The following is a 15,289-nucleotide window of genomic DNA, read 5'->3' on the forward strand; positions in this document are numbered from 1 at the left end:
AACCCAAATTCCGAACAGCCCGAGCACCAGCCGCACTGGTCCTTAGTCCAATCGTGGACGGCTTTCGACTCACCAAGGTACTCATGGACGGCGGCAGCGGATTAAACCTCATCTATGAGGAAACTCTTCAAAACATGGAAATAGACTGGAGCCGCATTGAGCAAAGTAGCACAACCTTTAGAGGAATCATCCCCAGTCGGGAAGCACGCTGTGCTGGAAAAATCACACTAGACGTGGTATTCGGCACGCCGGATAATTACAGGTCCGAAGAAATTACATTCCAAGTGGCCCCGTTCAGCAGCGGATACCACTCTCTATTAGGGCGGGAGGCGTTTATAATCTTCCAAGCCATACCCCATTACGGGTAAATGAAGCTCAAAATGTCCGGGCCCAATGGAATCATCACTCTTGCTAGTGATCCGGACATAGCACTCTGCACCGAAAATAAGACAGCTGCACTGGCCCTTGAGGCACTATCCGAAGCCCTAGAGGCCGAGGAACTAACTGCGATGCGCTCCACGGTGAACAGGGACGACGTGATACTCGATAAAAGATCCAAGTCCACCTCCTTTAAACCAGCGGACGAAATAGTCAAATTCCAAGTCCATCCAACGGACCCTACAAAAACAGCTTCCATCGGGGCACAATTAAATCCTGATGTCGACGCCGCACTGCGAGAGTTCCTACGCGAGAACTGGGACATTTTTGCCTGGCACCCTTCAGACATGCCAGGAATCCCACGCAGGCTGGCTGAGCACAGCCTAAATATCCTAAAAGGATTCAAGCCAGTCAAGCAGGCTCTTCGATGTTTCTCCGAACCTAAGAGACAAGCCATGGGAGAGGAACTAGCGAAGCTATTGGAGGCCGGATTCATCAGAGACATAAAACATCCGGACTGACTAGCAAACCTGGTGATGGTACCAAAGAAGGACAAATGAGAGAATTCCTTATTTAATACTACCCTAAAATATGATGCCCTATTTGACACTGGAAAAATATTTCTTCCCTATCTAACTTCAACTTTAAATTTTGTTCCCAATATAACACTTTCATCCATTTTCTGAGGTAACAGTGTTAAATGGCACATGAAATGACATTTTTACCCTCAAACATCTATTTGATCTTTTTTTGCGGGGTATCTATCTGATCGTTAGCTGGGGGTGCGCCCTCTCCTTTCTCTTGTATCTCTCTGGGTCCGCCCTCTCCTTTCCCTTGTATATCTTCTGATGTTTGTGCGTGAGTTCTTCCTGGATGCTACGTGCGTGTATGGGTGCGTGAGTTCCCCTTGCGATGCCTGCGTATGAGTGGGTCAGACGCATCGCAGCAGTCCGGATATTCTGGATCGTTGATGCCTTTCCTTGCCCCCACGACCAAGTTGATCGGTTCCTAGTCAACACGCCTGGAAATAAAAAAATTCTTTAACCATACATACACAGGTGTATGAGTATTCAGGTATGTATGTGTGCTTGCATGTACGCGCGTGGATATTCGAGTATGTATACGTGTGTCTTCGTCCGCCGCAGATATTCAGGTATGTACAAACGATAAGTATCGGATGGCCATGATCATGTCATCACCGTGTACTTGCTCACAATGCATCCATGGATGGGTACGTGAAGGAGAACCCACATGCATGAATGAGTCACTAACTAATGTGCCAGTACACGTGTGTGTGCTTGCCGTTGTTATTGTTTTTTCTTCTTTTTCTACAACGCCAAGTATAAGTATTTTGACATAGCTCCGTACAAAACCACTTCAAAGAAAAAAACACACAGAGGCATGGGAAAGAGGAGTAAAAAATATCATATATTAGTTACAGGGGTAATATTGTCACTTCATGTGCAAGTTAACACTGTTAGCTCACAAAACGGATGGAAGTGTTATATTGGGAACAAAGTTTAGAGTCCGAGTTAGATAGGGAAGAAATATTTTATCAGTGTTAAATAGGGAAGATGATTTTAAAGTAGTGTTATATAAGGAATTCTTTCAGGACAAATCCTGGCGCTTGTGCGTCAATTTTAAGGACCTTAACCAGGCCTGCCCAAAGGATCCCTTCCCCCTCCCCCGCATCGATCAAATCATCGATGTTACCGCAGGACACGATTCATTGTGTTTCCTCGACGCATACTCCGGCTATCATCAAATTAAAATGGCAGAGCCAGACCAAGCCGCAACGGCATTCATCACACCATACGGCTCATTCTGTTTCAACACAATGCCCTTCGGGCTCAAAAACGCCGGCGCAACATATTAGCGCATGATTCAGACATGTCTGGCAAACCAGATCGGCAAAACAGTGGAGGCATACGTAGATGACGTGGTCGTTAAAACTAAGCATGTCGAAACTCTAGTAGACGACTTGAGGCTCACATTCGACAACCTCCGAACATATGACATCAAGCTCAATCCGGAAAAATATGTTTTCGGCGTACCAGCCGGAAAGCTCCTGGAATTCATTGCCTCCAGTAGAGGTATTGAAGCTAATTCGGCCAAAATCCAAGCGTTGTCACAGTTGGCTACCCCAACAGACCTCAAACAAATACAAAAATTGACTGGATGCATGGCGGTTCTAAGCCGGTTTATCTCCCGCTTGGGAGAAAAGGCATTACCCCTTTATCGCCTCCTCCGGCGCACCGAACACTTCGAGTGGACGGATGCCGTCATGGCCGGACTCAACGAAATAAAAGCCATATTGGCAACAAACCCAGTCCTGGCCGCGCCAAACATTGGCGAACCAATGCTATTATACATTGCGGCAACTCATCAAGTAGTAAGCGCAGTGCTCGTCGTCGAGCGAGAAGTGGACGGACACATATTCCCCCTTCAAAAGCCGGTTTACTATGTGTCCACTGTCCTTACTCCATGCAAATCACGGTACCCGCATTATCAAAAGATAGCGTACGCGGTATTTATGGCATCCCGGAAGCTGCGACACTACTTTCAAGAGTGTTCGATAACGGTAGCCTCGGAAGTACCACTTAACGATATTATAAACAACCGCGACGCGACGGGCCGGGTTGCCAAATGGGTCATTGAGCTCCTCCCGTTTGACATAACTTACAAGCCACGGCGAGCTATTAAGTCGCAAGTTTTGGCTGACTTCGTCGCTGAGTGGACGGAAGCCGAACTCCCTAAAGAGTACGGCACATATTCAAACAGGATCATGCACTTCGACGGCTCCAAAATGTTGGCTGGTCTAGGGGCTGGCGTCGTTTTGACGTCCCCAACAGGAGATACCGTTCAATACGTACTACAGATAATGTATACGGACTCCAACAACGCAGCCGAATATGAGGCCCTTCTACATGGTTTCCGGATGGCAGTATCCATGGGCATTCAACGCCTAGAGGTGCGCAGGGATTCGAACCTCGCGATATTCCAAATAAATGGAGACTTTGATGCCAAGGATCCGAAAATGGCAGCTTATCGCAATGTTTTCTTAAAAATGTCAGGTCGGTTCGAGGGGCTCGAATTTCACCATGTGGCTCGGGAAAACAATCAGGCGGCGGATATCCTCACCCGCATCGGCGCAAAACACGACACGGTCCCTCCCAACATATTTCTGGAAAGGCTCTTCAAGCCATCTGTAGCATGGGAAGGGGACACCGGTAACAACAGTCCGGACCCGGCCAAAATACCCGATACCGAACTCTCTGACACAATCGGAGGCTCCGCAACCGAAATAACACATTCAGCCCACGAAATAATGGCCATTATTGCCCCGTGGACAGAACCATTCCTGGCCTACCTAACTAGACAGGAACTTTCGGAGGACTAAAATGAGGCATGTTGCATAGTGCGGCGATCCAAGGCCTACAGGGTCCATGAGGGAGAACTGTACAAAAAAGCGCTACCGGAGTCCTTCAAAGGTGCATCTCCGAAGAGGAAGGGCAGAACCTTTTGGCAGAAATTCATGCCGGACTCGGCGGTCATCACGCCGCAGCCCGAGCTCTTGTAAGCAAGGCCTTCCGTACATGATTCTATTGGCCAACGGCCCGAGCAGATGCACAGGACTTGGTCCAACGTTGCGCCGGTTGCCAGCTCGTTGCAAATCAAAGCCACATGCCACCCACCACCCTCCAAACAATCCCCATTACATGGCCCTTCACGGTCTGGGGGCTTGACATGGTTGGATCCCTTAAAGGGGGAATCCACAAGAAAAAAATACTTATTGGTCATGGTGGATAAATTCACCAAATGGATAGAGGCTAAACCGGTTAAAACAGCCGAATCCGGACCGGTGATAGATTTCATATCCGGGGTTGTACACCGTTACGACGTCCCCCACAGCATCATCACTGATAACGGCACAAACTTCATGGCCGACGAGGTAAAACTCTGGTGCTGCAAAATGGGCATCAAGCTCAATTATGCTTCAGTCTATCACCCACAAACCAACGGTCAAGTCGAACGAGCAAATGGTCTTATAATGAGCGGCATTAAACCCACATTACTGCGCTCCTTAACGGAGTCTGACACGCAGAGGAGCTCGACTCCGTACTCTAGGGACTGCGGACCACGCTGAATTGTAGTACCGAATATACACCATTTTTTATGGTGTACGGCGCAGAGGCAGTCCTGCCCTGTGACATAATTCATGACTCACCTCGAGTGCGCATGTACGAAGAAAGAGAAGTCGAGCTCGATCGGCAGGACAGTCTGGACACCTTGGAGGAAGAGCGCGGCGTAGCCAAAGCCCATTCCGCATTTACCAGCAACAGACTTGCAGATACCAAAGCAGAGAAATACGGGCCAAAACTTATAACGTTAGCGAACTAGTTCTACGACTGCCGGATAAGAAAAAGAATAAGCTCGAGCCCAAATGGGAAGGCCCCTTCATTATCGACCAAGTTCTGACCGGTGGAGCGTACCGACTGCGGGATGCATCGACTAGTCGACTCTAGCCGAACCCATGGAACGCAGCCAGGCTTCGAAGATTCTATGCCTAGCACCGGACTCTATGTTAGTCCCCTCCCTTTGTCTATTTTCTGCATATGCATCATCTGTCTTGTTTCCCTTTCTTTCTTTTATTTCTCTAGGCCTTCAAGGGTCACCTTGTGCCTCACTCATACATTACAGATGCGCTAGCCGCACTCTTCATACCTGGGGGCTTCTTTCACAGAAGCTTAAATTATTTACCTGGGCCTCACGCCAAACACATGTGTTATACTTCCGCATGTATCTTTTTTCACCATTATATGCATCGATATGACTTAAGTTTTGGCCAAGCTGGGTTGCCTGGCTCTTGTATTTATGCCCTACATTCCCGTTAATTCGGCTAGGGCAAAAGGGGAGCACCTCTGCGATTGTTATCGCCGGGTCAGCCGGACGTGTAACTCACACTGGGTGAAGCCTAAAGCTAGCGTTCTTAAGGGAATATTCGGTCGGTGAACAAAAGATGACTTTTATTTATTATCCATATCTGCCCCCTGATGCTTTTTCTGCGCTTCTTGTCGTAGTCCGAACATGCACTTTAGGGCATGCTTACCCAGGGAAAGGAACCCTTAACAAAACTATTCTCCCTAGAAGATGTTTCTTACTACCCATGTAATATAACATAACTAGTTGGGCACTTGTCTGATAAAGCACTAATGACCCCTACGCCTGGTCTCCACGCATGCCCCGGTTCTTACATAACCGAGAGGGTATTCGGATACACTCCGGACCGTCGGGTCCCGAGGTCGAAGCAAAAAGGTCCGCCACGACAAACGATCTACAATCCGGCTAGAAAGCATTATACATGTCACTTTAAAATTACATAGTCAATTTGACGGGTTGGATTCCTCTTCAATACCATCCAATAGGCTGTCTAGTCTACAGTCCTGTTGGGAATACTTTGCGGCCAATTCTACTTGGCCGTACACTAAGCTCACAGGGATTTCTTTCCCATCGGGCCCCATAGGTCCGACTTCGGTCATATGGTTCGGGTCAGCCTTCGTGTATCGTGTCTTCACCATTGCCCAGGCTTCCCTGGCGCCCTGACGGCAGGCCGATATCTTCCATAATCAGAAGCGCCGCCGCGCTCCCTTTAGCTTTTTTGCAAGCTCTCCAAGACCTTCAGGTATGGAGACGGATGGCCACAAGGCCTGGGCGACGCCTTGCATCACCTGCCGAACTCATTCGTGCAGCTGTGAGAGCTCGGGAAGAAGGTCACCCGTTGAACCGGGCATTTTCTCGGCAGGACGACCTGTTAGCATACCTACAGACATAACTCTGTCAGCCAGCTTCCTCGCCGAACTCCTTTTCAAAGTTCGTTCAAGCACTTACTAAATATGCCGCGTCAAAGCCACCGATTTTCCTTAACAGAGTCCGACAGTTGGGCACGAACATCTTGTAATTCCACGCCCAGCTTGGTGTTGGCATCTAGGAGATCATTTTTCTCCTACCTCATCCTCGTAAGCACGCTCTCACCGGCCTTCAGCTGGCGTAGGAGTTGTTGCTTATCCGGATTTACTCCAGCGTCATCTGCAATTTTATCGTCAGATTTGCATATACGCCGCATTCTATATGATACTTATCATTCGAAGGATATGTTACCAGAGGGGGTCTCTTTGGGCTCCCCTGCTGTGGCCAGTGTGGCCTGAAGTTGGGCTTTGCAAACTTCCAGCTCCTGGGACAGTTGAGTATTCTTTTCTGTAAGAACCTGCATAACAAATGATCCTTAAATCAGTTATCCTAACTGTTTCAAGTCTCAGGGGCTACTAATATATATAATCACCAAATTTTCTCACCCGTATGTCTTTTACATACTGCTCTGTGGCTCTAGCTAGACCATTTTGAGCGGCACGGAGGTGCGCGTCTCCCGAGTTGAAGGCATCCAATGCCTCTTGGGAGAAACAAGTGTCACAAAGAACAGTCCGGCGACGCCTGTGGTTCATGGCACTTTCCACCTCAGAATGGGTGGTGGACAGTTTATCCGCATCCTCTATCGGTGGAGCACCCGACGCACGCCTCGTATTAGTTCCCGCCTTCGAATCTGGCCTTGGAGCCTGGCTTGTGGAGGCGCGATTGGTAGCCTCTCCGGGTATAGTCCGGCGAGCGCTCTTTTTCCTGAAAAGAAGGCATGGGCTTAATATGCCTCTGAGAATAATGTCTTGCAATAAAGACGGCGCGCCGTACCGCTGCGTCGGTGTCTCAATCCGGACTACGGGTCTTTTTAGCCTGCCTGGCCTCGCGGTCCCTTGTTGGCCAGTCGCCGCAGGCTCGGCCTTCTGCCTCGAGGACCTCCCCTGCAAAACACGGCTGTTATACGGCAATCAAAAAAGCGCAAGGACGGATTCCCTTTTGAAGTGCTGGGACTTCGGTCTCAGTCACCTGTGAGGCTGGAAGTAGCCCAGGGTAATCGGCCGTAATGGCCACCAAAGCGTTGTCATTACTCGATTGGTAAAATACCCCATCGATCAGCTCCACAGATATGTCCGGATCCTCCTGGGAGGCCGGGTCGAGGGACCGTCCAGGGTCCTCGGGTTGTGGAGGAGGGCTGTTTATCTCCTTTATAGCTTGGCGCAGCTCCTGCGATGAAATCGCTAGACTGAATACTTAACTACGGGAATACGAAACGGATGGGTGAGAAAAAGTCTCCGCTTACCCAACTCGGAGAATTGTACATAGAAAATCCGCCCTGCGGGTTGACACGAAGGAATTCCTCCTCTTCTCCCTTGTACAAAGTGGATAAGATCTTTATTAGTTCAGCAGCCGATCCCGGCCCTTTGCGGCCGTGGCAGGTGGTGTCATCCTCCCCGTTGAAATCCCACATGGGGTGGCCTCTATATTGAAGCGGCTGCACCCCCCGCATAATACATATGGCCATGACCTCGATCATGGTTAATCCGGATCGAGCTAAAAAACTTATCCGGCTCATCAGGTAAAGAACGTCCCTGTCCTCTTCTTCCTGGGAGCTCCATGAACGCCAGCTCCGGCGCTTCTTCAAAGGGGCGTTGTCGAACTCAGGAAGGCCGATTCTAATAGGATCCGGGAGGGGGACGTCTTCTATATAAAACCATTCTGAAGGCCAGTCTTCGGACGTCTTCTTTGGGGTTCCGAACAGGTACCCGGTCCCGGCAATATGCCACACTTCGGCTCCGCCCACTTGATATATTGACCCCTTCTGAGAACGGGGCACAAGGCAGAACAACTTCCTCCATAGAGCGAAATGAGCCTCACATCCCAAAAACAACTCGCAAAGGGTTACGAATCCCGTGATATGCAGCATGGAGGCAGGCGTAAGGTTATGCAACTGGAGGCCGTAGAACTCCAGGAGCCCCCGGAGAAACGGATGAATTGGAAATCCGAGCCCTCATACCAAATAAGGGACAAGGCATACCCGCTCTCCCTTGGAGGGATTGGAAAGGTTCTCCGCTTGCTCTCCGCCATTATAGGTGGCAAGCCCGGCTCGAACTGGGACCATGTACGCTGGGGGAAGAAATCCCTTGGTCTGAAGCATCACTAATTTGCTATGCGGGACGGAACATCTCTCCCAATCTCCAGGCTTGGGGCTAGGGGAGCGAGAGGAGGAGCTGCGGCGACCGGCCATGATGGAATGGATCTCTGTCGAATGCGCTCCGATGAAGGCTCGCCAAGGGAAGATGGTGTGATTTGGATCTGAATCCTCGTCTTTTTAATAGGCAGCTCATTCACACAGCTAGGGGGGTAAATGTTAAAACACCCTGGCTCTTCACATTCGCTCGACACGTGGAAAGTGGCCATTATTGGGCGTGGAAGCCAAGGAGTGCAACATTCACAAAAGGCCGGACACTATTTCAACAGGTACACGGAATTTCGAGAGGAACCCGCCTTGCAATGCCGAAGACAATACTCTGCGCCGTACTCATCATCATTGAAGCCTGGTTCAGGGGCTACCGAGGGAGTCCTGGATTAGGGGGTCTCCGGACAGCCGGACTATAACCTTTGGCCGGACTGATGGACTATGAAGATACAAGATTGAAGACTTCGTCTCGTGTCCGGATGGGACTCTACTTGGCGTGGAAGGCAAGCTAGGCAATACGGATATGAATATCTCCTCCTTTGTAACCGACCTTGTGTAACCCTAACCCTCTCCGGTGTCTATATAAATCGAAGGGTTTTAGTCCGTAGGACAACATACAATCATATCATAGGCTAGCTTCTAGGGTTTAGCCTCTCTGATCTCGTGGTAGATCTACTCTTGTAGTACCCATATCATCAAATCAATCAAGCAGGACGTAGGGTTTTACCTCCATCAAGAGGGCCCGAACCTGGGTAAAACATCGTGTCCCCTGCCTCCTGTTACCATCTGGCCTAGACGCACAGTTCGGGACCCCCTACCCGAGATCCACCGGTTTTGACACCGACAATGGTTGAAGTCCCTGCGGTCTGATAAGACGAAAACATGGAAATATCACCACATACATGCACATTAGCACCCGTGTCAATCAACCAATCAGGAGAATGACATACTGAAAGAATAGTGGGAAATATACCATACCCATCATTCTTCATGTCAGTGTATCCAATGACAACATTAACGGTCTTGCCGCCTTCCCCAGGATGACGCTTGTCATAGCGATTAGGGCAACTAGAAGCCCAATGATCAGGATCCCCACACACATGATAGACACCTTTCTTCTTGTCATTCTTCTTCTTGAAGTTCTTGTGCTGGACAACCTTGTGCTTCCCATCAAACTTTGCTTTACCATCAAACTTGCCCTTGTTCTTGAACTTGTTGGGCTGGAAGTTCTGCTTCTGTACCACATTGGCACTAGATCCTTCCTCAATACCTCGAGCACGTGTGTCCTTTGCTCTCGTCTTTTCTTCCACATCAAGAGTGCCAATGAGATCCGGAACAGAAAACTTCTGTCTCTTATGCTTCAGTAAGGTAGCAAAGTTCCTCCACGAAGGAGGAAGCTTAGTGATGATACATGCGGCAACAAACTTGTCCGGTAGCATACAACTAAAGTGCTCAAATTCTCTAGCAAATGACTGTATCGCATGAGCTTGCTCAACTACGGAGCGCTCTTCAGTCATCCTGTAATCATAGAATTGCTCCATGATGTATAGCCCAGTGCCAGCATCCGAGACCCCAAACTTGGCATCGAGTGCATCCCACATATCTTTTCCATTATCAATTGACGCATAAACATCAACTATGTTCTCACCAAGAACACTCAAGAGAGCAGCCTTAAACAGAGTATCCATTTTCTGAAAAGCTTGTGCCTGTTGAGCATCAAGCTCTCCTTCAGGTTTGCCGAGAGTGGCGTCATAGCAACTCATGGTTTGAAACCATAAGACTGCCCTCACGCGCCACCTCTTATAGTGGATACCCTCAAATATAGAAGGTCTCATGGAAGCAGCAAAACCACTTGGGGTAAATTGCCTATAATAAGATTTTTGGATTGTTGGAAATATGAGCAATTTACCAAATGATTTTATTAACAGAAATACTATATAAAGCATGACTAATATAGTAGAGATAAAACAAGTCATGTGTTCTGACAGAGACAAGGTAAAAAGCATCTGCATATCTGAACTTGAACTAAACACATCTAGAACAGACACTAGATAAAGTTGCATATATGAAGTAGAACCTAACATATGTAGGGCAGAAACTAGAGCAAAGAACTGTGTCATGACATCTAACAGAAAGAGCAAGAACATGTACGGGACAGCAGCAGCAGAAGCACTGGACTTGGGGTCGACATCCTCTCCAGCCATGTCGTCGCCGAGGTAGTCGATGTCGGGGAAGAAGTCGTCGGAGTCCGTGATGAAGAAGCCAGTAGTCGCGCGGAGCGCTCCCCAAAAACCTTATCAGAGGAAGAGGAGCTTCTGGTGTGTCTCTCTGGAGAGGAGCGACCTCTCTTATATAGGCACAGGAGAAGGACGCGAACAGGCTGCGGCGGGAGGTGAAGCAACGGAGGGAGACGAAGCGGCTCGGCTCATTCCCGCAACCCGCGGCGCAGTGTGTCGTGACGAGGCGGGCGGCGGAGGAGGAGCGCGCGTGGATGTCCCTCTTGTTCTCATGCTCATACATATGGGGAAAGAACCTCCTTTATAAAGAGGTCCAACTTCCTCTAAACTAGCAATGTGGGACTAAACTTTAATAGTATCCCTTGCCTTGCACAAATGGACTAAATGGGCCTCTAGGATTTATTAGGAATTTCTGAAATTGTTATTGGGCTGGCCCATAAATAGATAAAATTCCAGTATGAACCATGATGGACAAGCAGGCGTGACGTCTTATTGATAAACCTGACTCTTTGTGTGCTATAATCCTAAGGGCTAAGTAGCATCCTGGTGGCGATTTGTTGAACACCAAATTAAAGACAGGCTTTTCATTTACATGGCAAAGTATCATGACCAGGATGGAGTCCCTAAAACGCGACTACATTTAACAAGTGGGGAATGGTTGGAATATTAATACTATTTGAAAAGATGCCGGGATCTCAAACTGTGCGACAAGAAAAATTGTGACGCTCAAGGGGGGGCGTTTGTTAACGAAGATGGGGGACCTGATTGATCCTGCTATTAACAGTTGGTTTGAGGAGCCTTCAAATGAAATTGTAATGATTCTCACAGACGATGTACTGGTTATTTCTAATGAATAAAGGCTCCGTTTATTTATTTATTTTAAAATCTCAGACGCTGTTATGTCTTGGTCGGTGCTATCTTTCTCTGATTTTCCATGTAGATTCGTACAAAAAATTCTTTTTAGTTTTTCTTTTTTCTTACTATATATTGTATATCATTTGACTGAGACTTGATTAAGTCTCGACTGAGACCTAGCCAGACCCATGGACAAATTACCATGGCCTATCAGACGCAGTTCCAGTCCCTGCCGCGAAAACCAGTTGCCACGCACGCGCATTCCTTCGAGACGGTACTCGGACGTACCACAGCTCGATCCGTGGCTCGCGGTTGCTCTCGCGCACACAGTTCGTAGAAAGGCGTTGCGTGGCCGGGAAGGATCAAGAAGCCATGTTGGCGGAATCGTGGCCGTCGATGGCGCCATGCCAAGATGGACGGGGGTGTGGTGTGGGAGGGATTCGATCGGCGGTACAGTCCGTGCTCGCTATCTGTATCTATCTGTCTATCCCGGCCGCTTGACGCTTTGGCGATGAGAGCGACGGAGCCACGCGCAGCAAATATTCCTTCCAAAAGCTTCGCCGTTGCCGTTGGTGGCCGTCGCTGTTCACGCGCCGGTCCCATCCCACGGACGGGACGGGATGCCGATCGTATCGTATCATCGATGCAGGGCTGGGCTGGCCTCCCCTGCTCGATTCGCGGTTGACTGGCTGCCACGCGTGGCCGGGGCGAGATGCCAAGCAAACACGGCGCACTGCTGCGAGTTGGGGCCGGGTCGTGCCAAAGGAAAAGCCCAAGGGAGAGGGAGGGAGAGGCTCCGGAGGGCTGGGCGGCAGGCAGTGCCACGGACCGGCCGAATCTCCCGGAAAGAAAGTCAAGCCACGTCTGGAAAAAAGGCGCCTATTGCAATAGAGAAATGCTACAGTTCTCATTGCGATATGCCGTGATAAGGGACACCGCGACGATGGAGGAGAGAGGGGTGGATGATGGTCAGTGTTCGGCTTGGGCTTTCGGTCGAGCTGGGAACGCTTTGCTTGCACGGTCGCCGGCCTGTCACGGTCTCATGGAAGCTTCTACGGCTGTCGGCGTGCGCCTCTTTCTTTTACTCGGCTGCGTGCGTGGCTGGCTACGGTCGAACAGGCGCCTGCGCCTCTGCGCGCGCAGTCGGAGAAACCAAGTGGCACCGTGGTATTTCCTTTTTTCTACGGCAAAAAAGAAGAATGTGATTCGGGTTTTTTTAGATAGCTTACACATGTGCCATGTTCTCCATCTCATGACTTCTGAATTGGGCATGTGTTCTGTTTCACTACTGTCTCTAGCAACGTGTCAACAGCTTGCGCAGGAGAGGAAACAGTTGCCCGTTTTTGGAAGCGTGTGAGTGAATGGCTTCTTGCTTTTATGGCGCAGGCAAACGCCTCAACAACACACCAACAGCTTGCTCCTACGGGCGAGGGGTGGCAAAACAGGTGCACAGATGACATGTTTTGCCTGGTGATGAAAGCAAGGTCGTGTGTGGAGCCCCAAGACACCGACTAAACGTGAATCACCAGCAGAAATAAACCGAAACACTACGCAACAAGAACAGCACTTGCATCTTCACGCAAATACCTGCATCTGGCAGAACAAGCACCCAGAAGCCAAATGCAACAGCATAAAGAGGCATACAAATGGCACAAGACAATTTTGAAGAGATTCCACGCCAAATCGCCACATCAGTGTCTATTTATAGGAGTACAAACGACGTCACATGCCTGGCTCCAATGCCCAAGCCCATCAGAAAATCACCACTTGGAAACATACAGCAGGCACCAACTGGCAGGGTTCAAGCACAATTAATGGCAACAGTTACCATTACAAAACTGAACAAATGCCTTTACATTGCCAGTGCAGCTTGCAGGACAAGCCAACACATTTGACCAAACTTACAAATCTGGACGGCAAGCGGAAAACACCTGTCTCAGACCAAAATATCTGAATCCCAGCACATAACTGGAAAATCTGGTAACCATGTTAACTTCCCCTTTGCTGTTGTCAGCATAAATCATGTTAATCCTAGAATAATATATATACAAAAGCCTACTGGTTCCATCAGACGACCATCTGATACCAATCAACACAAAAAGGACCAATCCAATCTTGGCCTGTGCTATACCGGCTCTCACCGGTAACTGCCTGCTCAACATTAGTAGCTGGTCCAGTCTATCGGACTGCTTTCACTGTCTCCATTCCTACAAATAACATGAATCAGATCTTGTTAGATAGATATTACCAAATGCGTCCTCCCAATCACAGGTGGAATGCCATCCCAGCAGTCATTCCAGGTCCCTTATTTTCTTCTACAGCCAAAAAGGAATGGTGATTCTCACTCTCTTTTGCATAACTAAACTATGCATTTGTAAAAGGTAGGAATGTACAAGGAAAAATTACAAAATCTGTACTCTAAAAAACAAATCTATATACACAGGTGACAGGCGTCTTTGTATAGCCCTGCTAGGTGAATTGCACCTATGTTTCCATTCATCCAAGTCACCCCAGCCCATACCAAACACTCATTCACAACTAGTTTGGTTTGCATCATTCTACACCTTGATTCCAATTAGTTTGGTAATCCTTGCAGCAAAAGCACAGGCCAGCACTGCTTGATGCTTGTGCTTTTCAGTTGACAACACTAGGCATGCAAATTTTTTGTGAATTTCAGCTATCCCTATCCACCAGGCTCTTGTGGTTCATGGGTCTGTGTATTTCGTTTCCATGGTTTCTCTTTAGAAAGAGAATCACGGGGTACATATGCATATCCCTTTGGAAGGCGTTGGTTCTGTGTGGACGCTTGATCAGATGTCATAACCAGCTCCTTTTGAAAGGTTTCTGCCTGCTGCAAAATCATGTGTTGTGCATTAGCTTGGTGCCAGAAATAACTGAACAACTGGAAAGAAAACAGTACAAACCTTATTATCTTTTGTTTTTTGTTTTCCATCTTCCAATTTCAGTAGGGCATTCACTGATCTTTGTGGAAGTCGCTTACCAGCAAGTGGCCCCCTCTCACTGAACTTCCGTTTGAAAGATATCAGTGTCCTTGAGCTATCAGCTGTGTTTCCCTCAGCATCTCTGTTATTAAGGGAAAATCTGACGGTATTTATCCCAGAAATACTGCTATCCACCGTGACATCATCAGATCGTTGCATGGTTCCACTGCATGATTTATTATTAACCGAAGTAGTGGCAGATTCTGAACTAGCTCCGGGTGTTCGGTAGGAGAAAACAACAGTATCCTTGGTTTTGGCGAGTATGTCATGGTCACACAGAACTGTCTCTCTCTGGCAAAATAAGTAACGCAGCGAATTAGTTCATTGTAGGCATTGCAATCTGTTGTCAGCAAGATATTTGAAACTGAAAGGGCATCCGCTATTGTGAACATTTACACAAAATCTAATAGGACAATACGCATTGAAGCCACGACAAGGGACTGGACTTCTCCTTTTTGTCAAAAAATACCGACGATTTATTTTTTATAGTTACCAGACTCGCTGACTATGCCAAATATAATCCAATCTGATCAACTCAATCCAACCAATCCCAGTCGGCAGTTGAAGATTAGAGTTTAAAACAAGTACAGATGGAATGAATGACCTCCCAAATATATCTCAATCTGATCAATTTAATTTAATTATTCAACCAATCCCACTGCTCTAACAATTGGAGGTCAGATTTTAGAAACAGTAGACGTGGAACAAAT

General features: G+C 48.2%; 1 protein-coding gene across 4 annotated transcripts in view; it reads right to left on the reverse strand.

The window, feature by feature from the left end:
• Positions 1–13,377: 13,377 nt before the first annotated feature.
• LOC119318064 overlaps positions 13,378–15,289 on the reverse strand; it is a 15,903-nt gene continuing 13,991 nt past the window's right edge. For 3 of the 4 annotated variants that reach the window (XM_037592571.1, XM_037592569.1, XM_037592570.1), the window contains exons 18-19: positions 14,502–14,870; positions 13,378–14,428 (exon numbers count right to left, since the gene is read on the reverse strand). In XM_037592571.1, coding sequence (XP_037448468.1) covers positions 14,261–14,428; positions 14,502–14,870 — 537 coding nt within the window. In that variant the 3' untranslated portion in view covers positions 13,378–14,260. The remainder of the gene's footprint in view (positions 14,429–14,501; positions 14,871–15,289) is intronic. The other variant, XM_037592572.1, reaches the window with a different exon arrangement.

This window comes from Triticum dicoccoides, chromosome 6A (genome assembly GCF_002162155.2).
Source record: "Triticum dicoccoides isolate Atlit2015 ecotype Zavitan chromosome 6A, WEW_v2.0, whole genome shotgun sequence".
Classification (NCBI taxonomy): Eukaryota; Viridiplantae; Streptophyta; class Magnoliopsida; order Poales; family Poaceae; genus Triticum; species Triticum dicoccoides.